The following is a 27,575-nucleotide window of genomic DNA, read 5'->3' as shown; positions in this document are numbered from 1 at the left end:
AAATACCAATAAAAAGAGGTAAGGAAGTAGATTAAAAGTTATCCTGGGATGTGCAAACAAACAAATTATGATGCAAACTGGCCAGAGCCATCTTCATGTTAAATAAACTTAGGTCCTGCATAAGTGAGAATTTATTTGTACAATCTTACTACGCCTTTTTTCATAGCCATTTAATATATGGGATTCTATTATGAGGCAATTCATCAACTGCTAGCAATTCATTTGGCAGAAAAAAAAACGAGTAAGAAATATGGCTGGAATATTCAACCAAAAAAAAAAAAAAACGAGTAAGAAATATGGCTGGAATATTCAACCAATCTGTTTCATACAACCTATTTTCAAACAATATAAAATAAATACTGTTCCATGCCTATATATATTTGGCTGCTTAATGTTTATCAAAGAAAATAGGCCTCCCCGATGGCACAGTGGTAACGACGTCGCCTTGTAATCAAGGGATCCCGGGTTCGGTACCAGGTGGAGGCACAAGTGGTTCAGATCCCACTTTAAACTGTAGGTCCAGTCCCGATTAGCCTTACTGTGCATAAAGTGGACTTAAAACACCAAATCAATCAATCAAAGAAAATATTCATAAAAACAACCTAAAACACACTGTACACAGACACAACACAAGATTCAGTTATAAATTAGACACACCATCAACCAGGCTAAGCCAAGTACAAAATAATTACAAACACATAGGAATTAACTCTTGAAGCTGCTGCCAGAGACAGCTAACTATACACCCCGTGAAATATTTAGAAGGATACTGCAAGACTGCCTAAGATAAAAGGTTTTGTACTCAATAGATGAATTTATTCTGCACTCAAAAGATGATTTAAATTTCTAGAACTCTTAATATATGTAATACTGTCCTCTCCATACTTACCCTATATATTTATGTTTGTATGTTTATGCTAGTCTTGTACTATGTATTATATTTCTATGTTTATACTATTCTTGTATTATGTTTTATATTTGTACTGATACAAATGATGAATAAACATATTGATGTTGACATTGAAACAATGCCGCTACTGGTCCCAGACTTTACGGTCATCCTGTACAAATGACAAGAAGTAGAAATTAGAATATTCAAATGTTTTCCTTTCCATCATAAAATGCATTTTTTTGTTCAAATCTCACGCAAAAGTGAAAAATATTAAAGGATTTCAATTTATACCCATACAGCATATGTCTTGGTGATATCCCAGAAATATTGCAAGGTTTCAGTCACATTGCAGTTATGTAATCGTAATGTATTCATGATTTTTTTGCTATGTGGACAATTGTATTAACTTACAAGAAACAAGCTTATTCGGGGAGTTGAACTTACTAATAATATTTTTTGAAAGAAGGACAAAAATTTTTTCGGGGTTCAAATTAAAATGTAGTATGGTATAGTAAAGTGCAAATTGTAGTTGGTAGAGCGTTGTTAAAAACATTGAAGGTCCTACAACATATCCAGAGAAACAATGTTCAATGTTGTCTCGTGTATTACCTCTTGATTTTGACCATTATCTACCTCTTCTTCCACAACGGAGGGTGTTAATCAGTGGGCTGTTTGAAAAAATTCAGTAAGGTACGGGTGGGGGGAAGGATTCCGTTCAATTATTTCGAAGTATATATTACTGTACATAGAGGATATTTAAAAAAAATACAATAAAATATAGATACTTGTCTTAACGAGACACACAATAAATATAATTTGTGAAACAAGCACAGTAACTTCTTTCATGTTTGTCCTACAAGTGACGCAAATTGATGACATTCACAGAGATCTAGATGGAGATTAACCATTCCATCATGTCAATAACAATGGTGCAGATTTCCATAAGATAAGATCTTTATTTCCATAAGACATTACAAGAATGCATCGACATCGTCAACTTATATTAATATTTATTTATACAATAAATAAAATAAATAATTACTAGTTACATATTGTAAAGACAAAATTTATGTATCAGGATCTCAAGTGAAAAATTCTTTGAACAAATATTTCTCAAAATCTATTAAGTAGTATTCATTAACTTCATAGAAACACTCATTTTTCAAAATTTTTAGAATAAACTTCTGAAAACTATTCATTTGTAGAGAGTTTAAGTTTTGTGGTAGATGATTGTAAATTTTTAACACCATATACATATGTCATATTTTTCTTCTTATAATTAGATTGTCTCGATTTCTTGTATTGTATTGGTGATTTATACTGTTTGTCGAAAACTTTTGTAAATTATTATGTACTAAATATAAAATCCTATAAATATACAGTGAAGGTAGACTGAGTACTCCCAATTTAACAAATAAAGAGCGACATTGTGATTTAGGGGACTCCTTGCATATTATTCTCACTGCTTTTTTTTAAGTTTAAATATTTTATTTATTTGGGTGTTATTACCCCATACTCGCACACCATAATTCAAAATGCTATGTATCTGAGCATAGTATACTTTCAGTAGTACATCACTATCTGCACATTCACTCACTCTACGTAACATACTCTTTGATATTTTTTTAGCTGTATAATTAATATGATCGTTCCATGTTAGATGTGCATCAATATATAGAACTAAGAATTTTAATTGCTTTGTGCCTTCTATTGATGCCTTATTATTATAAGTAACATTTATTTCACTAGTTTTCTCTAGATTCAGAGCTAAATTATTGGCTGCACACCAGTTTTTAAGAATATTTGTTCGATTATCTAGTATTTCTTTGTTGTCTTTTTTATTCTGTGAATTCACTTTAAGTGCAAAGTCATGAGCAAATAAATATCCATCACTTTGGTCATTATCTATATTGACTGATAAGTCATTAATATATATATTAAATAAAAGAGGTCCCAATACAGAACCTTGTTGTACACCATACTTCACTATTCTACCCTTAGAGTAGTTACCTTCACTATACACAGTCTGTGTCCTATTACATAAATATGAGTATATTACCTTGACTGGTTTTTCATCAAATCCATAATATTTGAATTTGTTACATAAGATATCATGTTTTACCGTATCAAAAGCTTTTGACATGTCATAGGTTCTAAAACTAACGCACAACTTATTGTCAAGATCATCAATTATATTATCAACTAAGGTGTACACTGTCTCAGTCGTACTTTTATTAGGCCTAAATCCAAATTGTAGATTATTGTTTTCAAAATAATCTGATAATTGTTTGTGTAATAATTTCTCAAATATTTTAGAAAATATTGGAACTATTGATATTGGTCTGTAATTAAGTTTAGAAGTGATGTCACTTTTTTATAAACTGGAAGTATTTTAACATTCTTCAGCTGTTTTGGAAAAACACAATTATTTATTATACATTCATTAAATATATGTGCTAGTACTTCACTAATATACCTAGTTTGATTATTGTCGAATTTAACCCATACATATCTAAGCATTTGCTATTATTTAATTGTAGTATCGTTTTATACACATCTTCCACCTTTACATCACTAAAATGAAAATCACTGTTAGGTTTATGGACATTATCTAAATAATAGGAATAGTTCTTATCATTAGTCAAAATCTGTTCACTTGTACTATTTACATGATCAATAAAAAAAATATTAAAATCATCTGATGAGATTTCAATTGATGGATCATTATTACCTGTATTTTTATTAGTCAAATTATTTATAATTTGCCACATTGCCTTACTTTTATTGCTTGCTTGATTAATTTGTTTATTATAAAAATCAATTTTGGCTTGCTTAATCAGTTTCCTGTACATTCTTTTATATTGTTGGTATAATTTACTGTAATAAGTGGTATTATATAGTTTGCTTAACTGATATAGCTTACAACATTCATCCCTAAGTTTATATAGTTCTACTGTACACAACGATTATCATTTTTATTCTCAATATGTCTCACTGATTTCATTGGAATAGTTAGGTTAACCGTCCATAGAAATATTTCCATAAATTTTGTAAACTTAGTTTCAGTGTTCTTAATAGAATAAATATCTATCCAGTTAATTTTATTTAATAACTGTAAATACAGATGACTATTGTTTAGATTAATTTGCCTAACTAATCTAATTTTCATTTTATGAGATATATTGTCCCTGTTTATATAGTCTAAGTTTACATTAAACATTATAGCATCATGATCGGAGAGTATCGTTTGTATTACAGTTGATTTCCACCTAATATCATCTATATTCGTAATAATATTATCAATTTATTTTCCACCACCTATATTATTTGGTCTTATTACTTCATTGTTCATAATTTTGAAGCCAAGACACAGTAGGAGATTCAAGAGATCTCTTTCAAACATGTCTTTGCTATTGAATTTAACATTCAAATCACCACACAATATTATATTATAGTTGGGCTTGATGCTTATTATATAATTTAACATTTTATATAATATATCTAAAAAAAGTTATATTCTACTACATTATTATTATATGGTCTATAAACAGATAGAATTACTACTTTTCCTTTGGTTAATACAATAGCTGCAGTCTCACAAATCATTTCAACTGACATTTCTCTAATATTATCTATCTCTTTAAAATTAACATTGATTTTAACAAATATAGCTGTACCACCATGATTTCTGTTTGGTCTGCAATATATTGATGCCAATTTATATCCCGGTATTGATATAAAATTACTTTCATTATGTTTTATCAAGTGCTCTACTACAGTTTTTAATTTTACATTATTTCTCTCACATATAAAACTAATGTAATCAATTTTTGTATTCAAACCTTGTACATTCCATAACATTAAATTACATGTATTATAGCATTCATACACCTTTTTTCCATATTTGTTGATGGGTCTTGGCCTAAAGCTTGCCTTGTTTTAGTACTTTTTAATAGAATTTAATTTACAAGGTTTTTTATTACTAATTGTTTTGTCAACATCCTTATTATCAGTCTTATCATGTGCTGATATAGTTTTACTATTGCTTTGCTTAATTTTTACTTTTCTAAAAAAGGTCTGTTGAACTTTACAGGTATTGGAAATGGTTCATCTTGATTACTAATAGTGATATTGTTTACAATTTCTGATATTTTTCCACTCATATACGTACTTCTTACCCAATGAATTTAAATATAATCCTTGTTTTGTATGATATCTTCTGTCTAACTTACTTATGTCAACCCACTTTACATTCTTAAAATGTTGACAAATTCTAAGCATGTCATCATTTGCCTTTATAACCTCTTTATTTACAATGGACCATTTCGGGAGATCATATCTATGAGGTAGAGAAAAAACTACCACACTGCTTGAGGTCCAAAGTTCATAGAATTTTTTTTTCAGTGTGGATATCAGCTCTTGTCTTTCATTTCTCGCTACATCATTAGTACCAGCCATAATTATTGTTGTATTATTTTGTCCCGGTGTTGACGACTCTACAACATCTTGTAATTTCGCCCCAGGCTTTACATTACTAATAAATTTATGACTCTTACTTATTACAATGCTTTTATATACATTCTTGCCATGACTATCTGCATATCATTCATTGTCCTAAATTTATTTTTAGTTTCATCAAACTCCTTCATTTTTCTTGTTTACTTCCGTATGATTCCTTTCCCTCACTATCGTCTTCAAGTACACTGTATCTGTTTTTTATTGTTGGAAAATCTTCCAAACTATTCACTTTATAATGAAACCTAGCTATTTTACGTTTGGGTACTGACTCCCAATTTCTCAAGTCACTGATAGTCATGTTTGTTTTATTTGAGCATAGTTGTAACTGATTCTTAAGAGCCAGATTTTCTTCTTGTAGAATTTTTAAATCATTCTGTAGAATTGAGATTATCTCTTGCAAAGATTCTTTATTCTGACTTGTTTCTTCATCACCTGTTCCATCTGTGACTTGCGTCGAGTTCGTACATTCATCATCCATTATACATTTCGGACATTTCCAATCTACTTTATCACTCGGTAAATCACTCTCTAGAACATTTGCACATCTAAAGTGTTGCCACAGATCACAATAATCACATAAAATGCCATTTCTTACATACTTTTGCACTTCAAACACTTAAAATTGATAATAACATGAGTTGTACGTATACGGAACATTCACACATGCATCCATGTTGCATGAATGTAAATACTTTTGTTCTATGCCAGCAATGTTGGGAAATATTTTGGTGGAGGTGGTAGCAATAAAAACACATATGCTAGCTTCATTTACAACTAGCAGTAAGATCTACAACAATTAATTTCGTTCCAGCAGCAGACAATTCGACGTGAAACTGCGAATCATCAGGAATCACTCAATGTTGATTGATTGAACACATACAATGTTGTTCATGGGCAAATTTGCAAAGAGCTTGTTTTTTAGGTGTCTGCACAAGTAGCAATTTTGATGAAATCCCTCAAAAGCAACTACACATTTCCAACCACTCCACTGATCTTGTTTTTCTGCGTCGTTTTGGTAAACAAATGAAAGTCAGCGTGTCCCCTACCACTGTGAAAGATGTTGTCGTATATCTTTGATTTAAATTACAAAGGCTTAATTGCGCAGAAATAACCAGGAATATTCGGCCATTATACTTGGACAATAAACATTGGATATCTTATACAATTCCAGGTACTGGAAAGTTCCACTATGGCCTCCTGATAGTATGTGGATGCGTCATATTTAGCGGTTCCATAGGAATAATGACTATGTCCTTTGTTATGCCATCAGCTGAGTGCGACTTCAGTCTGAGATCAGTAGACAAAGGAGCTATGAACATGTCACCTTTCTTAGGTATGTGATACTAATATTATATTACAATTGTTTTTAAATATGTATACATAAGTAAGTATACTTCATAACATGCTACTGTTATTGAACTGGCAATAAAGTGCACTAAATTTCAAAGCAACTGAATGAAAACACTGTCACAAGCCCAGTGGCGTGCCTGAGGAGGAGCGGTGGAGTTTAAACCCCTTTGAATTCCTTTAAAAAATAACATAAAATGTAGGAAAATATCACAAAATATTGGACTGACTACCAAAAAATCATATAAATCCTGGAAATGTCACTGAGTAAGTTAACATGCACTTTGTGCAAGTATAACTCCATTAAGCCTTGTTTCCATGATTATGAAAAACTAAATATGCTGACCAAGGCAGTAATTTATTTTATTAAAAACATAAACTAACGTAACGTTTCAACCTTCTAGCAAGGTCTTCTTCAGACTCTGTATCAAGTACAAAAGTAACCAGATACAACAAGAAGGGTAATATATATACACAAACATTACTCCCTCCAGACTATTTAGAAAGTTGTTTGGAACTTTCTAGCAGATGACTTTCACTTTCCAACTTTACTTTCACCTAAAAGGCTAAACACAATTACTTCCATATAGAATGTGGTTGGACTTTTTAATCTCACGCTCTTTTCCCTTCATTTTTCTTCCTTCTCCTCTCCTCTTTTTCTCTTGTCCTTTCCACTCTTTCCAACATCTTCTTCCATTCTTTGTTTAACTTCAGTCCCCCATTCCAGTTCATTGTGTCTTCTTCGCCTTTCTTCTCTATTTCCTTGGCTTCCTTCCATTTTCTCACTAGCATTCTCTTCTCCCTTCCTATCTGCTTAGCCTCATCCCACTCTATGCCATATCCTGTTTCTCTCGTGTGTTTAAATATTGCATTTCTCTCTCTCTTAAGTCGTACATCATCCCTATGTTGTTTCAACCTGTCTTTCAGCCTTTTTTTTGTTTCTCCTATGTACACACTCTGCCATTCTTTACATTTTACTTCGTAGATAATCCCTTCTTCTTCCTCTTCTCTGTTTTCCTTTTTCTTGTTAGCATTCCTTGCTATTCCTAAGATGCTTCTCCCTCCCTTCCTGTAAGTTTTAATTCCTGCTTTCCTAAGCACTTTGCATATCTTTTCTGTGGTCTTCCCCATACTCCTTATTCCAAACCTTCTCTCATCTTTTTCTTTCTCTTCCAATTCTCCCCTGCCCGTTTTCTTACTTCTTCTGTTTATGTCCAGTCTATCCTGCTTCTCATAGCCATTCTTTTCCAGCTGTTTCCATAGGCTATTTATTTTGCCTTCTTTTTCACATTCTTTCATGCATATTTTCTTGATTCTGTCCTCCATATTCTTTATAAAATTTATTTTTGTCACCTCACTTACATCACTTCTTTTGTGGCAGAATACCCCTGCTGCACACTTCTTCTGATGCCAAGCGGTTTCAATTTCTTGTCCTCTTTTCCTTTTCATCAATATATCTAGATAGCTTAACTTGTCTTCTTCTTCTATTTCAAGTTCCAATAATATCCCTCTTTCTTCATCTTGAATTTCTTTGGCAAAAATGTCAAGCTGCCTCTTCGTTCCCTTCCATATGCCAAAACAGTCGTCCACATATCTGCAAAACAGAATCATTTTGTCATCTCCCTTTTCTATCACTTTCTTTTCCCATTCATTCATAACCAATTCAGCCAATGCTGGGCTTAGACTGGAACCTATATTTAGTCCTTCACTCATTAACATTATTTTATCTCCCATTATACTGTAACCGTTATTCCAAATGGTTTCCAGCGCCTTCACTACCCTTTCACTATCCCATTCTCCTATAATTTCTTGTCCCATTCTCTTTTTAATAATGTCCAAAACGTGTCCCCTCTTGATGCTCGGGAACATACTTTTCACGTCTAAGCTAAACATTGTCGTCTTCATCTCATTTAACTTAAGTCCTTTTATGAGGTCTACTACTTGTTCACTGTTCTTAACTGCTCTGCTTTCTTGCTGTGTTACTAACACGTCAATAACTTTCTTTAATTTCTTTTCTAAGGGTTCCAAAATATTGTTTCTGCAGTTCATTACTGGACTGTAGTTAGGGGATGGCGGAAGTCGGCTCTGGGTGCCAAACGATCTAAATGAAAATAAGTTGTAAAATTGATTGATTGATTTGTGGTTGTAAGTCCACAGAAAGGTTAATCGGAACTAGACCTACAGTTTAAAGTGGGATCCAAACCACTGTGCCATGTGCCTCTACCGGATATCGAACCCAAAACCCCTTGATCACAAGGCTACGATGTTACAACTACACCAATGGGGAAGGCACAAAAGTTGTCAAAGAGAGAGAATGCATGGGCGTCCCATGAAATTATTTGCACCCTATTAAATCAATATTCATTTCAGCCTGCAAAATAATTGGATCCAAAAATTTTCTTGCTCGCATCACTCACAATTATTCTCTGTAATGCATTGTAAATTACCAGACAGAGAAATAAGACTTTCTCTCACATTTGAGAGAAAATTTATGTAATTTTTGCTGTTGGTTTATTGTGAGATGGATGAATTGGTTGTGTAATGTATTTAAATAATATATGTTGTATATAATATGAATATGTGCACAATTTAGTGTCCACGTCGCTCCATGTTGCATAATGTGAAACATATATCCTGCATGAAAGTTATACATGTTAATGTAAAAAAGAATTATATTTGGAATTTATTTATCAAGCATTTTTTTCTGTCTTTCAAAAATAGTTTGTGTGCTTGTTTTCCATTATTAATGTGGAAATGAACATGTTGAAAAAATTATTCAAATCGTTTGTTCGAACACAAATGCTTTAGCACCAACTTCTACCCTCTTTGTATAATTTACGTGGGTAATAACGTCTTTGATACTACTACTACTACTACTACTACTACTACTACTACTACTACTACTACTAATAATAATAATAATAATAATAATAATAATAATAATAATAATGTTGGTCCCGGGCTCGAATTCTGGCTTAGGCATGGAAGTTTATGAGTGTGCATTCATCAATTTCATCTCATCACTCATTCCCATTTTGGGAAACTAGCCAAAAGTGGCGCAATAAGCGAAGTAAAATAAAGCAAATCATTATTATTATTATTAGTAGTAGTAGTAGTATTATAAAAATATTATTATTATTGGTACGTTTATCCTGGTATTTGCTCCCCTAGACAGACAAAAATTCGTGGTTGCGCCTTTGATAGCATCGATCATAGCACATGTGCTGCATCAAGAATGCTTCCACACATAATGATCATCATATCACTTGGGGCATGTTAAGTATTCGAGCAATGCTCACCTAGCATCTGGGAGCAGAACATGATCATTTTCCCAACTGAGTCATTAGTTGGGGTGTGCAGGATACCGAGCTAGATAAAAAGAATTTCCCATTCCGATCTCAACTTCAGGGAATGAATTCCACACTTTTCAGGATCCCAAGGAGTCAGGAACCTTCGAATGATCATTTTTAAAAGTAGTTAATTCTTGATGTTTTCTGCATTGTAAGTGTCTTGACACTTCTCGAAAATTGTAAAAGAAATAATAATAAAATGAAAGACAGTGATGTAAAGTTTGTGATTTCCACAGCATCGGGAAATTTTTAAACATTTCCAGTCCCGAAAATTTCGCTGCTTGATCCGGAAATCGCGATTCTCTCCCACCCACCCCTAGTCATTACATTAGTACGTATTATTCTAAGTCGTTGCTTCACAATCTGAGACTTCTGAAACACGTGTAATCTGAGCAGATCATTTTCGATTGATTGATATGGTTTATTTTAATTTGCTTTTCTGCCTCCTTTGCCTAATCGCAATGATGAGGATGAGCGATGATTTTGATGAAGGGACACTCACAAAGAACACTCATGCTCAAGCTGGGATTCGAACGTGGAACCTCTGGCATTGTGGTGCGGTGTGCTAACCACTCCGGCACAGAGGTCAGCCAGTTCATTTTAGAGTCAAATATACGCGATACAAAAACGCGTAGTGTGAATTTTTATTATTAAGCCTTATTTACTTTTATGAAATAACGAAGCGAAAGTGTAAATTCATCAATGATCTAAGCAAGAATATATCCAGTTTTTAAAGGATGGATGAAACGAATATGAGATAAAGTGTACGGTGGCTGTCACTTTTCCCTGCTGTTGAAAGAGTGCAAACATGTTCGTAACATTAAAATCATATTTCCTGACACAATGTAAACTACCTAAAATTTAAATTTGGTTTTAGGAAATAAGTTAAAGTGAACCTTACTTCTAACATTTGCATTCACATATGGGGATATTACATTCTAATATCCAAGAATTGGAAAAAATAGTAAAATTCTATGCTTCAAACTATAAATATTCTTAGTTTGATTGTCATGTTAACAATAGATTAGGAGATTGATTTTGTTGCTTAAAAGTAGGAGGAATTTATTGAAAAAATCATCAGAATTATCTGTGAGTAAAGTGTTGGTACTTTTTTTTAAATTTTTATATTGATTAAATTATGAGTAATGGCAAAATGTGTTCCCATTTTTTGCGGTGTCCTCTTTTTTATGACTTTGTCCTCCTTTTTCGCCATGCTCTGTCATCTTTTTTGAATGTATGTGTCTGGTCACCCTAAGTCGAGGGACACCTTGTTTGATAAGCCAATAATTTTCGATAACTTTTTATCGAAGCAATTTCTGATATACACAATTATGTTTTAACGTGGCTTCGTAAAATCCACTAGCCAATATAAGCAATGTGATCCTATTGAGTGAGCTGACCAAATGAAAATTTGCACCCTCATTGTGTTCTCCATGGGGGAGGAATTATATACTGTAGACTTTGAAAAAATTAAATCTGGAAGGGAATCAACTGACACTTCATTCTATGTGTATTCATTTCAAACCCACCTTCATAGACATTTAATAACTGTTTGCTACTAAGCTTCATAATTCTTATTATTCTGGAAATGTAAAGGAGAATGAAAAAAAAAATCATATTTTCTATGATTTTACATTCAGTATGATTGCTGGTCTATGTTTTACAAGTGCAGAAAAATTGTTTATCAGTCCTTTAGAAAAATTTCGGAACCATAAATGAGGGGGAAAAAAAGTGTTTTTGTTAAAATGTACTATGATGTTCAAAAGGTCAAACAAGATAACTACACATAATTATTTTTAGTAGTACATACATATATTTTATAAATTACATATCAAAGTATGTAAAAATACCAAATGTAATTAAACTAAATATTTATACATGATTATGTAAAATAAATTAGGTGCATATGATACTTCAATATTATAATAGATCATTATGCTAATTGCATATTGATTTTACCATTAAGCAAGACAAAATTTTTAAAAAATAGCTACAAAGCCTCACTCAACAAATATAAAATGTCAAGGGAGTAGAGATTTGTGATTTTGATTTTTGCAAGTAGCAGAATGCATTATTCATATACTTTTCTAGGTATGATAGTAGGATCCTTTGTATGGGGATCTCTAGCTGATAGTAAAGGACGGAAGCCAGTACTTGTCGCTGCTTTACTTATTGATGCATTTGGTACTTTTGCCTCAAGTTTGTCTCAACCTCTGTGGCTCTTCTTGTTCTTCAGGTTCCTCAGTGGCTTTGGGTAAGTTGAGATGTTGCCTGCATGTTGCAGAATTGAACGAATTATTGCTTTACTATTAACAAGGTTGTAAATAACGGGAGGGTTTGTATAACAAATCAAAACACTACATTGGTCGATATGGTCTCGAAAAGTTTATTTATGGTTTAATAAATAGTCTGTCATATATGGACCAACATAATTTCTTCTAGAAATAATATTGTATTAGAGATAAGGTAGGATCATTCGGCCTTCCTCCGGGACTGCTATCCTTTCCTCTGGGGCTGCAACTCTTGTCATCCATCTCTTGATCCTCTGGTCCTTGCTCTGGAGCTGCTGTCCTTCATCTGGAGCTCTGTTGTCCGTCCCTGGATCCACCAGGACCAGTGCATATAAAAAACCGAGCCAAGTTTGGAACACATGAAAAACCACTGGGAAAGTCCACGTACTATCCACTAGGGTGGCCACTCTAGGTCCTTGACAAAATTCAAGTATAATTCCCGGTTTTCAAGGCGAACTTTCAAGGTTTCAAAAATTCAATGTTACAAGCAGATGTTTTCTCTATTTCAACCTTGCATTACAGCCTCTCACCACCTGCACACACATACACACACAAATATATTAACACTATAAAGGCTCTGTACGATTCCAATTTATCAAAAAATTCTAATACAATTAAATTAAAAGGTGTGTGTATATATATAAAATATGTATATAATATTTAATTTAAGGTGCGGGGTTTACATTTGCCATTTCACATACTCAGACTCGAAATACATCTACAAACACAAGTCACAAATGTTACGGGATAAATTAATCTACGAAAAATTGTTAATTGGATAAGAATTTCAAATTCTAATTTACCTAATCAACTTCAAGTATATTGCAATATTCTTCCGTTTGTCAGATAGATTGTTCTGCAAAAGACACTACCAAAGTAAACAGATTGAGAGAATTCTGTTTTATTTTCCAAGCAGCTTTCTTTTCCTTTTCTGATGAAAATAAAAGCTAAGCTGTGAGAAACGTGCCCTAGGGCATTTATAGATATCTATAAAATCAATGGGATTTGGATTAATAAAAGTTGCAATTTTTCACGTCTGCGAAGAAAAATTCACGGATAATTCCTGGAATTCCTGATCCACACTTCTGGGGCTGCCATACTTGCACATCCCGGGTTCGATACCCGGTGGAGGCACAAGTGGTTCAGATCCCACTTTAAACTGTAGGTCCAGTCCCGATTAGCCTTACTGTGCATAAAGTGGACTTAAAACACCAGCTCAACCCAACCCAACATCATGGAACCACAATTCAAACTGTGACAACAGCTTGTATAAATAAACCATGATTTAAATCTGGGATGCTGGGTTTCCAAAGATATGATGTGACAGTGGGAAGGAAACATATCCATAGTTCTATCATGGGTGTGTTTTAAGTCTACTGTTATGCACATATAGGCTACTCAGGACTGGGCCTACAGCTTAATGTGGGATCCAACCCACTGAGCAATGTGCCTCCACCAGGTATCAAACCTGGGCTACACATTGTGTTGCATTGGAACTGGAAGTTGAACACAACCTCATCCTTGGGGAAAGCTGTAAGCAATTGACATTAACTTTATGGTGCAGCTAGGCATTATGAAAGATTGTGAAAACCACAAGTTTCCTGCGATTCATGGGAAAACAACAATCCTGGATGTCGTATTTTTGTAAAATCAAGAGAAGGGGAGTTTCAAAACCACTGTTTCAAAAAACAATTCTTGTATTCATATTCATATTCATATTCTTTATTTCCGTTGACCCATGTCCATAGGTATGGAAATCGTCATATAACAATACATACAGTAATGAAATTTTAATACAATTTTAGACAAGGATTACAGTAATGATTTTAAGAACTACTAGATGAAGGAAATCCAAATACACTAATAAAATATTAATACAATTATAGACAAGAATTACAGCAATGATTTGAAGAACTTCTACATGAAGGAAATCCAAATAAAGGAAGAATACACTATGGGAGTGAAATTACATACAATATTTAAGGCGAGCACAATAATAAACGAATAAATTTTTTTAGTGTAAAAATAAAATGTAAAAGTAAATATGTAACTTATACAACATGGAAGAATGCAATATATATACAGAACCAATTAATGATCATTTAGGCACAATAATAGCATATAGTGAATACTTCGTACATGACAATATAAATAGTATAATTCCATTTTCTGTAAAACCAAACTATCTTTGTTGACAATTTATGTAATTTAATATTTACAAATTTAGAAATTCATTTATTGAACAAAAACAATGTCATAATAAGAATTTTGTTAATTCCCTCTTAAATTGGGTACTTGATTCCATTGTTTTCATGTGATCAGGTAATTTATTATACAGGTGGAAACCCATGAATTTAGGACATTTTTCAAGGAGAGTGGTGTTATGAGTTTGGATAACCAGATTGTGATTTTTTCTAGTGTTGTATTGACGTACTTCCTTGATACCTTTGGAGAAACTAGACATATCTTGTTTTACATAGCACAGTAAATGTAATATATATACACTATGTTGCCATTCGTCACCGGACACCCCATACCAGAACGTTAATCTGGTCGCAGCACCACATCAGTATCATGTAGGGCCACCTTTAGCTGCAATGATGTCCGCAACCCTTCGAAGAAGACTTTCCACCAATTTGCGATACGTGTCAATGGGAATCTTGCCCCATTCCTTCTGCAAAGCGGCAAACAGCTCAGTGGTGTTTTTTGGGCGGCATGGGCTCTCAAGCGGCACTCCAACTTGTCCCAAAGGTGTTCAATGGGGTTGATATCTGGACTTTGGGCTGGCCAATCAAGTTTTTGCACACCCATGTCCTCGAACCACGTGTTGATAATGCCTGCTGTATGACATGGAGCATTGTTGTGCTGAAACAGGTATGGGTCAATACCGAATTGTTCCCACAATGTCGGTAGCCCAGAATTGTCCAGAATCTTTTGGTACGCATCGGCATTCATATTTTCTCAGAAATAAAATAAGAGGGCAAAGACCGTACCACGAAAAGCAGGATCACACCATGATGCCACCTCCACCGAATATCACTGTGGGTGCAATACAGTCCTGTAAACAGCGTTCACCGGGCATGTTCCACACCCACACATGTCCATCAGACTGCCACATCTGGTAGCACGATTCATCACTCCATAGGAGGGATTTCCATTGTTCGAGAGTCCAATGGCGGCGTTCCTTGCACCACTGTAACCGACGGGCCACATTGTGGGCTTTGATATGCAGCTTGTGAACTGCTGCGCGACCATGAAAACCAAGTGCGACGATCTCCCAGCAGAGAGTACGATCACTTGCAGCGCTACTGGAAGCCGATCGAAACTACTGTGCAACCATCTGTAACGATGCCTTCCGGTTTGACTTCACCACATGTTTCAAGCATCTACGGTCATGATCTGTCAATATTTTCGGTTCATTGGGTCTGGGTCGGCATGTCATGACCTCCTCTCGCTTCCACTTCACTATAACATCACTTACTGTCGACCGGGGTATCTGAGATTTGTTGGAATCACGGGTCGAATGCCCAAACCTGTGAGCTCCAATGATCATCCCTCGTTCTGCCTCACTCAGTTCGCATCGTCTGTCCATATTGACTGCTGTAGCTGGTATGAGTGTATTCTCAACCGGCAATGCCTTTTATAGGTTGTATGATGTGTACAGATGATCCCAAGCACTTTTTGAGGGGTGTCCGGTGACGAATGGCAACATAGTGTAGGCAAGGTAATGGTAGAATGCCAAGATCCCTGAAGATTTTCCTACATGGTTCATTCATTTTCTTTCCGTCATAATTCTTACAACTCTCTTCTGCAAAATAAAAATTTTTGCACTGTTTCTAGCATTCCCCCAAAATACAATTCTGTATGTTAGTTGTGACTGAAAAAGACTGAAATATGTTATTCTTATTATCCCCCTGTTTATTATGGTTCTTAAGGTTCGTATACCATATATGGTTTTGTTTAATTTCCCTGTTAGGTGCTCTATATGTATGTCCCAGTTGAGATTTTCCTGTATCCAAATACCCAGGAATTTTATGGAATTTGTATATTTGGCATGTTCATTTTCTATTTTTATTACTGGTTCTTCATTGTTCTTATTTCTTGAATGATGGAATTTTATTGCTAAAGTTTGTTTTCATTTATCGTCAACTTATTTGTGGGGAACCATTTGCAGAGTTCATTTGAGGTGTTTTTTATATTTGAATTTAGAATTTGTTCATTTTTGCCAGTTAGCACAATGCTCGTGTCATCTGCATATAAGGTAGTTTTAACTGAGGGCAAGTTTGAAGGCAGGTCATTTATGTATATGGAAAATAGTACTGGCCCTAGAATAGAGCCTTGAGGAACACCACATGTCACTTCTTCTAGCCTAGAGATATGGGAAGAAGCATTGGTATTTGTCCCTTCTACATGTAAGATCTCTACAGCTTGACTGCGATTTTGCAGGTAAGATCTAAACCAGGTGTTTACTATACCCCTTATTCCATAGTGATTTAATTTTTTCAGAAGTTGGTCATGCGATACTGTGTCGAAAGCTTTTGATAAATCAAGAAAGATACCTACACACTGTTCCCTATTGTCCAGGAGTTGTCTGACATGTTCGATGTATTCAAATATTGCTGTAGTTGTTGATTTGCCTTTACGGAAACCATGTTGTGATTTAGATATTATGTTGTTTTTATTTAAGAAAGTTGTAATTTGTTTATTCATTGCAATTTCCATGATTTTTGAGAAGGGTGAAAGCAGAGCTATGGGCCTGTAATTATCTACACTACGCTTATCCCCTTTTTTATACACAGGTTTGATTTTTGCTTGTTTTAGTTTATCTGGGAACACACCAGTAACAAAGGATAGGTTCACTAGATAACATAGTGGGTGTAGGATATGGGTGTGACATTTCTTTATAATTGAGGATGGAATTTCATCCAAGCCAGTTGACCATTTGCTCTTCATTTTTAAGATGATGTCTGTCAGTTCCTCGACAGAGACTGGGAGTAGGAACGTTGGTGCACTATGTGTATTCATTTTAACCTTACCAGAGTTTTGATTGGTTTTGACTTTATCCTTATTTACATTGATTAGGTATTTATTAAACAAGTTTGCCACTACCAAAGGATCGCTTACGTTTGTGTAATTTTGATTAAGTGTGATATTTTCTAGTTTTTTGCAATTTCCCTGCAGTTCTTTTTTTACTATGCCCAACATTGCTCTAGATTTATTTGAAGAGTCTGAAATTAGTTTCCCATTATGCCCTATTATTGCAGCTTGTAACACACGTTTATATACTGCTGGACAATGAAAACCGGACACTTTAATATTTGACATCTGAATTGCAATAACAGCTCGCAGGTATATTACAGAATGTTCGGCAGATCATGTAGTACCATATGCACCATTCATAGGCTCGTACTTTGTTTATGCATTCGTACTTAATTCAGTTTCTGCAACATTTAGTTAGCCCTTGTACCAGAGCTTTTATCAACCCATTGCGTTATCACAAAAAATGCAAGTGTCCGTTTTTCTTTTGTCCAGCAGTATATGTTGACTTGTATTTCTCTTGAAGTATTCTTCAAAATCAATTGTTACAGCTGTGCTTTTCCTAGCCCTGTTTAGGAATCTCATTCTATCACTAGCTATCTTTATTCCTTTTGTGATCCAAGGTTTCTCTTTTTGTGTTGCCCCTTTAACTTCCTTCTTTGGGAAGGATACAGCAAAATAGTAAAAAAATATGCAATGAAATTTGTCGAAAGCATCATTTACTGTGCTGCACTCATATATATGTTTTCAAACTTCATTGCTGAGTAAGTGATTGAAGTAAGTTGTATTTTCGTCATTAAAAACTCTTTTGGTGGTATAATCATTTATTTATTTAACATTGCTATTGCTTTGTGAAAATGGTATTGAAAGTGAGAAAGACTGTGCAAAGTGATCTGAAAATCCAGTGTCAAAAACCTCGACTGTGCATTGGTCGATTAGTGTGTTCAATAGAATTTGGTCCAGAGCACTTTTTGTATTTTTTGTTACTCTGGTAGGTACTTTAACCATTGCTTCTAGGTTGAACATGTTAAGAAGCATGTTTAATTCATGATTTACATTCTTTTTTAGAAAATCAACATTTAGATCACCTATCACTGCTACCTTTTTGTTGGACTGCTGAAAGTGATTTAGAATAACTTCCATGTTACTGACAAATATATTCAAATCACTATCTGGCGTTCTGTATACACATATGATTATATATTTTAGTTCTGGCAATTCGATAATGCATGATTCAAAGTATTTTTCAATGTTGAGGTGAGCAAACTTTTTGCATTCCTCTACTGCGATATCAATATACAAAGCAGAATGATCATGAGACATACACACATTACTAATTCGTTTTTGATCCATGTACAAGTGGCATAGTTTGGGGGGGGATACAGACTTGTATTATTAATGCTACAAAGTATTTATTTTCATTGCTATGTCAGTATGCTTATTGTGTAGCTGCTATAAATTATCAGTAATTTCAGCAGATATGAAGTGCTCGCAAGTTAATAATGATTCACAAATATAAAAACTAGGGCTGTGACGAAGCTGAAAATTTAACGATGCCGATGTACTCGCCGATAATTTTTGGAACCGATACCGATGACGATATTTAACCGATTCCGATACATAAGATTATTAAACAGAAATGGGATGTTATTTTCAGCATGACAAAAATAAATTTGCTATGTACATTTCTATTGCATATCATATGTATATACATATATATTCTCAAGAGATGCGAATGTACATTTGCATCTACAAAATGTTATGTGAACCTTTAAGAAGAACATGGATTCTCAAGAAATTAAACATTAGTACACAAGCAATTCCTGTTCTGCCAGATTCAACTTCAGAAACACGAGATTTGGAAGCACTTCAGGAAGTAACCTACTTCTTCTCTTATCGCAAATCTGTTCAGCAACACTCAACACTCAATCACTGAATACTGAACAGCAGATATGCCCAAGTATTTTCTCAGGACTTGCTTCAGGTTTGAATATTCATTTTTGAATTTCCAATACAACAGCAGATCCTGGTTCAGCAATGTACTGTTTTATTTCCGATTTATAATAGTTAGGTTGATCCTCTGAATAAGTTTGCAATAATTTTATTACAAAAACTCTACAATAATGACGAATCATAACCAAAATTTCAATAAATCTTACAAAACTAGAATATAAAACTTATTAGAAGGTAAAAACTCTAGTATAATCTATACCGGTTTAAATATCGGTTTTTTGCTGATTCCGATACCGATGCCGATGTGCCAATTTCGGCCAATTTCCATACATCTGTAATCGGCTTCGGCACATGCCTAATAAAAACTCCAAATTACTTCATCTACATTGAGTGTTTTTAGACATAAATAATATGAAAATGCTTTACTTGTTACATGCATGGAATTGTGCTATTTTCAGAATATCAGCAGAAACTGGTATAATTTTCCCATACCTTGGGGAATTCCAAACATTGGAGAACAGAGGTACTATGATGTGTTGGTTGGAAATGTTTTGGTCTTTTGGTATCACAGTTGTCCCAGGTAAATGTTCATCTTTAACTTCTGCATTTATTACCTGCTCTCTACTGAATTTAAGTGCTTAAATGTCTCCGTAATTATTATATTAGATCAAAAATGGTGGTTTAAGGCAAACTTCAAGGCAATTGACATTTCAGATATAGTGTGTATGTGTGTTATACGGTGAGTCACATAATTATTCGGACAGATAAGGTTTCTGAATATTTACTGATGTAGTCGTGATATAATACGATGATAAATGTTTAATATTTATTTAACAAACAAAACTCAATATGAGCACATTGTTAATTATCTTCAATTATGTTTAATATAATATATTAGTAAAATATTTTCATTAAACAAAACAAACATTTTTTATGGGTTAAACAAAATTATTCGGACACATGGAAGGAGAAACAGGAAAACACGCTTGAAAAGCAACGAACAGAAATGTCAGTATCTGGTAAGCATCCCTTTCATGTTTAACACCTCGGATAAACGATTTGGCATACTTTCTGGTGTACACTGGCGATATGTTAGCCCATTCATGTTGAAGTCTCTCCTTGAGGTCTGCCTTCGAGGTTATAGGTGTTTTCCTCACTTCTTCTTCCAACTTACACCAGAGGTGCTCAATGACGTTCAAGTCTGGAGACTGCAGTGGAGGATGGAGCACTTTTGGGCAGTTGTACAATAACCATTCTTGTACTACGCGGGAAGTGTGCTTCGGGTCATTATCTTGATAAAACATAAAGTTACAGAGAATGCCCATCATTTCAGAACTAGTCTTTAGATTTTACTTCAGAATGTCAAGGTAACGGTACCTGTCCATTGTCTGTTCGATGAAAGCCAATTTACCAACGCCTTGGGCCGACATGCAGCCCCAAACCACTACGTGACCACCCCCGTGCTTTACTGTTGCTTGCAAATTTTTCCCTCGGAGCTCCTCATTTGGTTTACACCACACTGTTACCCTCCCATTTCACTCACAAATATTGAATTTACTCTCGTCAGTGAAAATTACCCGATTCCACCATGTCTGATCCTTTCCTAAGTGTTCCTTTGCGAACACCAGTCTTTTTGTTCTGTTTGGCTTACTTACAAATGGCTTTCTCCTGGCTACACGGCCATGATAGTTTGCCCTTCTGAGCACTCTTCGTATAGTTTCAGGATGACTATGCTTTCCACACTCCTCAGCTACCTCAGCACACACCACTGGAGCACTCATCTCTTTTTTTTAAAAAAAAAAAAAATCCTCACTATTACTGTCTCTAATCTGGGGGAAAAAATTCTTGGTCTCCCTGTATGACCGTGGGACTCGATCCTGTCTTCATCTTTAAATCGCTTAATAATATCTGCAACTGTACTTTTTTTCATTTTCAACATTGAGGCTATTGCAAGGTAAGTTTTACCCTTACCGTGGTGCCATATCACTAACTGACGTTGTTCAAATGAACTTTCCTTTCCTCTTCGTTCCATTTCTACATAGAAAATGTTCTTATATCACAACTTTGTTAAACAAAACGCGATCGTAATTGCTACAGAAACCTACAGGAAACCAGAGTTAATATATGTGAACAATAAAGGGGGAACCCCCGAATGTTACCAAACCTCCACCCGTATGCATTCGAGGGCATACGCTTTGTCCCAGTGCCTCTGTGAATAAACTGGGACGTCTTTTGCTCGAATTACGGTTCCCCCGTTATTGTTTTGCTCTACCACTTTATTAAATTTCCCATTACAATATTTGAAAGTATACAAGAAAATAACATTACTACATACATGAAATTATTACATAAAATAGTGTATGGACACAGTATTACAGTACACAATTATTTCTTCGTGAGATGGAGATTCTGTATGAAAGTGTTTGCAGTTTATTGTAGTTTGGTATGGCTGTAAGTACCGGATTCTGTGGTACCAGAATCTAAGAAATTAAGGATTTGTATGGCTCGAGTTCTCTATTTAATATAATTGGTTTTTTAAAGGTATGATTAGGCTCCTGGACCAGCCACCGACAGAGGGTGAGTTGATGGTTGAAGACCATTTTAGTTTGTATTGTTTCGTCGTTTGCTCCACCCCAGAGGCTAGGTGTTCCGCCCTCGGTGTCCCGTCCCGTTTCCTTTAGGAGGAAGTGGACAAGGTATAGAGCACTCGAGTTCCATCACTATAGTGGAGTATTGCAATTTGTAGTGAGAAAGAAAAAAAAAACAACAACAAAAAAACAAAACAGAAGTTGTAGATAAAATAAAAGAAAAAATCGTCGCCATGTTGTGTATGTGTAGGCCGAAATGTGTGCACTTCAGCTAATTCATGGCGACGTGTATGATTACAATCAGATAACTAGTAAATGTAAAGTAAAATAACTTTTAATAAAATATTAATGAAAATAACAATGATAATACAAAAATAAGATACTATATTATTATGAATATTAATAATGAATACAATGGTTTATGAAGCTCCGGATTTCCGGTGCTATGTTCTTACTGGCGTACCAGTACGTGTATCTACAGAGGGGTTTTATTTGATAATTTTATGAATTTGGGTTGTGTTGTTTTGAGGCTGTCTCCCTCAGAAGGTAGTCCTTGTGTATTTCTCCTTGCATTCACATGAGACGAAATCTTCTTCTTTCGGCTGCTTCACTTCTGCCTGTAGATGTCACGAAGAATTTCCTTCTGGGGGCATTTACTGGTGCGTCCTCCTTATCGCTCTTCTCCCCGGGAACTACTGTGGGTGATCTCTACGCGTCGAGAGAGCATTTTGGGACCTCGTCACCCTTCTATCTTGAGGCTGGCTGGGAGTAATGAGAGGTGTAGTAGGTCGAGTCTGCAGCTGTGAGTTGAACCGTTTCATTTCCTCCAAGGAAACTGCGTTTGTCAAGCATTTCAATTTGTCTATTTGTTGCTGACAGAGAAGGATTTTGATATTCGTCGTTGGTAGTTCCTTCCTCAGATTCTTGATGTAGTCTCCAGCTGCCGGGCAGAAGAAGACCTTATGTTCTGGAGTATCCTCTGTCTCTCCGCATGTGGCGCATACTGTTGTTTGCCTGCTGCCAATTCGGTGCAAGTGAACTCCATAAGGACCATGGCCTGTCAGCAGGTGAATAAGTCCTCTTATGGGGAGATCACCAGTAGGAATTTTGGCTCTTATGTTCGGGATGAATTCATATGTTCTTCTCCCGTTTTTCGCTCTTTCCCATTCTCGTTGCCAGTCCGTGGTTATTTTGTCGTGAATTTCTTGGAGTGTCGGGTGGAAGGTCCCTATAGTTCTTATTATGTCTCTTTCATTGCCCTTCTTGAAATGGTATTTAGTGGCTCTCCATCTCGCTTCCAGATCCATTGGCAGGTGTCCTGTGACAGCCAGAAGCGCCTCAGTCGATGTTGTACCAAAGGCACCTGTCGTTCTTAAAAGTATCCTTCGTTGTGAGCCTCTTAGTGTCCTTAAATTTTTTTGGTTGTTTAGGCCATCTACCCACGTTGAAGCCGCATATGTTACTATTTGTGCATATATGGATTTAATGTAAGATTGTATAATGCTAGGATGTAGATTAAAATTCTGGGAGGCCAACCTTGTCAGTTTATTCATGGCTAGCTTCCCTTTACTTGTAATAGATTGTATATGAGCTCCAAATTTTAGCCCCTCTTCCAATGTTACTCCCAGATATTCTACTGCATTTGCTCGCTGTATAGATTTTCCTGATATTCTGATTGTTGGATTTCTATGTGAACAGAGTATCAATCAATTCGTAAATCGAAATTGTCACTGTATCACAAACTTATGTTAACATTTACTATGTGTCCGAATAATTTTGTCGCACTATTTTTGCAACGGAAGGGATTCATCCTTCATTATATTGTTGCTGATGTTCGATTTTTAACTTTTTATCGTCCAATTTTGTGCTAAACATGACATTTTTTAAACGAAAATCAACTTTAATGCTGTACACAGATTTCACTCCCTTCCTGCTCTTAAATGTTAGAAATTTACTGTGTGTCCGAATAATTATGTGACTCACTGTATACTGTAAATGTATCTATGGACACACACACACGCGCGCACACACACACACACACACACACACAAACACACACACACACACACACACACATTGATTTCATTTGGTTATTGTGCTCTTAGAATGTGGCCCACAAACAGCTGGAAGCAGGCTGCTTGCCAGTGAAACTGGATATGCATATCCCCTCAGTGCAAGAGCATAGCTCATTTGGTAGCTTTCAAGTTGAGATTTCGTCAAGTTTCTCTTCTGTAAACACACTGCAGGGCACTTGATTAGAGCTAAAATTCTGATCAACAACATGTTATCAGGTCCATGCCATCAGAATATATCACCTCTCCCTAGTGAGAATATAACCATATCAGCACAATGTATATGTATATGTATGTGTGTGTGTGTGTGTGTGTTTTATACATATATCAGGGTTCCCACTCATTTTAGCGGTTCAAATTACTTGACTTCTTCATATTTTTGAGGTGTTTTAATATACAAAGGCTGTCGCAGAGAAGGTGAGACAGAATTTTCCTGGCTTGGCAACACTGCCTATGGTTTCGGCATTAGTCGCGTTGTGTAGGATGACTCATTCTGTTTCCGTAGCAAGTTGTCACATGTTGTGAAACCACGTTAGTGAGCAGCTGTGTTGATTTATCTTAACATGTTTCGTTTACCCCTCCAGGTTTTTGTGTATAACATTGCTTTTCGTGATGAGTATTCAAGATGAACAGTGACATGCCATAAAATTTTGTTGGCATTTAGAGAAAAGTGCTGCGGAAACAAGACAGACTGAGTAGAGCCACAGTATTACCAAGGAGTCATTGAGACTTGCACCAGCACGTAGCAAAAAAGAGGCTGCATTTGAAGAACTCCTTCATATTGCACCACGATAACGCATGCCCACATACCGCGCAGGCTTTTCAGGATTAGGCGACGAAGAGAAAAATAGAAATTTTCCCACATCCAGCATGCACCCTGCGACTTTTGGCTCTTTCCACTCTTAAAGGCCGCCTTACGTGGTAGTCATTTCATGGCAAACAAAGAAATGATCATCGCAGCACTGCTACGCAGTCACGACTTTTTGACCTATTGCACTCATTTTGGTCTCAATCGGCAGCTAATGAACCAAATTTTCACCCTAGTACATTTGCTAGCCAATGGAGGTCGCTGTTTTTCTCACCTTCTCTGCGACAGCCTTTGTATTTCCAGCTTACTTTGGAAATTTTCAACTCATTATAACTCTGTTTAGAGTACCTTTAAAGTGGAAATATGAGAGTGCTGGTTTCAGATTAGAGCTGCCAAGTAGCCACATGGTCAGCACTCTTGCCTGGTCCCGGATTCAATTCCCAGAGAGAGCCAAAAAGAAAGGAGGACAGTTGGGGAGCTACTTGAAAAGAAATAGTTCAGGATTCCAGTTTCATAAGCATCTCTGAAGGCTTATGAGGCTCGAATCATGTTAAGCCTTTGTGAAGTACCCTTGATCAATTTTAGCTAGACATCATTCATCCCAGCAATTTACGTGTAAATTGTTGGTAGCGGGAGGAGTTCTTTATTGAGACTAGAGGGGAACTGGGTGATGTTCCTATGGTTTAACATGGTGACAGTGAGCTAGATGAGGGGATGATTCTTAAATGAATTTGCTTCAGTTCATGATGATAAATAGTCACTAACTATGAAAACTTGGATTAATCATTTCCAAATCTCACAATACATACTAGGGTAAATCAAAAAGAAAATAATTATTGTACAAAAATGTATGAACATTTAACTTTTTTTCTATAGTCACCAAAGAATTCCAAGCACTTTCTGAATCGTGTGACCACTTTCTTTATTTCTTGTGTGCAAATATTCCATCCAATTTCAATTGAGTTGACTTTTGTGCTCATCGGTTAACAATCACGGCACCCAGTGAGAGCACAGTTTACGATACACCCAACTGGTGATGAATCAGCATAGACACACTATCGTAGGATATGTTCAGTTCACTTGCAATCTCTTTTAATTTTCACGTGGCGGGTGGCAAGGATGATTGCATTCACACGCTCTGTTTTGTCGATAGTGTTCACAGTTGCATGCTGCCCAACACACTGTTCGTCTTTCACGTTTGTTCTTTCCTCTTCGAACATTTAGCACCATTTTCTGATCATGGGGTGTGACATTGCATTCTCACCATACACCTTGGCAATTTGGCCGATGGATTTCACTCTGATTATGCCTTTGTCTCCACAAAAGTCAAACAACAGAGTGCACCTTAATTTTGGACGCCACCTCAATATGATGCGCCATACTCATACAGTGACTACTCTCATATGAAAGCAGCTGCAGCATGGCTGCTTTGGGTATGGGGAGAATACATTCCAGACAGTGTTGCCACCAAACATGATTATTTTTTCTCTTTTAGTACAGAAACACGGATCGGGTGTAACTTACTTTTTGATTCACCCATGTATTTATGTGCACATAAATTAGTGAAGTGCAAATTGAAAATAAAATGAATTTCCCATTAACTTATGCTGATTTTCTTCTTTTAGTAATGGCATGGATGATTATTCCTCTTCCATGGAGCAACGGAACATCAGGATTCAAGTACAACTCTTGGAGGGCATTTGTGACAGCAACTGGCATTCCTAGTCTATTGAGTGCCATGTTACTAATGTTTTACCCAGAAAGCCCAAAATATCTCATGTTCCAGAACAGAATGCAAGAGGCTTTGGATGTTTTTCAGAGGATTTTTGAGATTAACACTGGCAACCCACGAAATACATACCCCGTAAGTGTCAGTCCTAGAATTGACTCTAGATTCTAGAGTGAGTAAGGAATTGAGATTTTGAGAAATGGGGGCGGGGGGGGGGGGTGGACCCTTTCACAGTGTAACTGAATTTACAAGTAAAACCGAAATTTATATATAGGAATACCTTATATGTTTCTGTATGTAAACTTTTGGAGTCATGTTTTTTCACCCTAAATTACATGCCACTAAAATAAAATGACAAACCATACATGACACTTGATAGAGGGAAAATCTGCAGAAAGTTTCTACATAATCTCAAACCTGTTATTTGTTGGGAATTCAAATTTTGTGTTACATTCATGTTTTGTGGCTTTGTATAACTCATTGCCTTTTTGTATGACAATAAGACAATGCTATTGCATTGACAATCTGAATCTGAGAGGGGCATCATTCGTATTTCTCACCCTTAAATAAATATGAGGTAGCAAAAAGTAAGTTTTGCAGTTCTATTAGCAGGTTGGCCAATTGCTTTGTGGGTAAGATGATAAGGATTAGCCTATTTTTGAACACAGCTGCGCCTGACACTGAGGCACTTGTTGTAGTAGCATACCAAGCTGAAGAAGCCTGATGCATATCTGACCTGCATATGAACAATTTTGCAAATGTCACATTCTACATCATCGTTGACTGCAGGGTGGCTACTCTAGGACCACGATAAAATTCAAGTATAATTCCCAATTTTCAAGGTTAATTTTCAAAAAATTCAAGGCTACAAGAACATGTTTTCTCTATTTCAACTTACGCATTACCGCCTCTCATCAACCACAACCACACACATACACACACAAATATATTAATATAATTAAGCCTTGTTTCCATATTAAAAACACTAAG

At 35.5% G+C, this 27,575-nt stretch overlaps 1 protein-coding gene across 1 annotated transcript in view; it reads left to right on the top strand.

The window, feature by feature from the left end:
- LOC145978151 (synaptic vesicle glycoprotein 2B-like) overlaps positions 1-27,575 on the top strand; it is a 56,425-nt gene that overhangs the window by 2,170 nt on the left and 26,680 nt on the right. The window contains exons 3-6 of the mRNA XM_083110591.1: positions 6,582-6,743; positions 12,199-12,361; positions 19,847-19,968; positions 26,482-26,720. Of these exons, the coding sequence (XP_082966717.1) occupies positions 6,582-6,743; positions 12,199-12,361; positions 19,847-19,968; positions 26,482-26,720 (686 nt within the window). The remainder of the gene's footprint in view (positions 1-6,581; positions 6,744-12,198; positions 12,362-19,846; positions 19,969-26,481; positions 26,721-27,575) is intronic.

This window comes from Lepisma saccharinum, chromosome 24 (assembly GCF_977018435.1).
Source record: "Lepisma saccharinum chromosome 24, izLepSacc3.1, whole genome shotgun sequence".
NCBI lineage: Eukaryota > Metazoa > Arthropoda > Insecta > Zygentoma > Lepismatidae > Lepisma > Lepisma saccharinum.
Note: the sequence above shows the minus strand (reverse complement) of the source record. Positions and strands in the feature narration are given on the sequence as shown.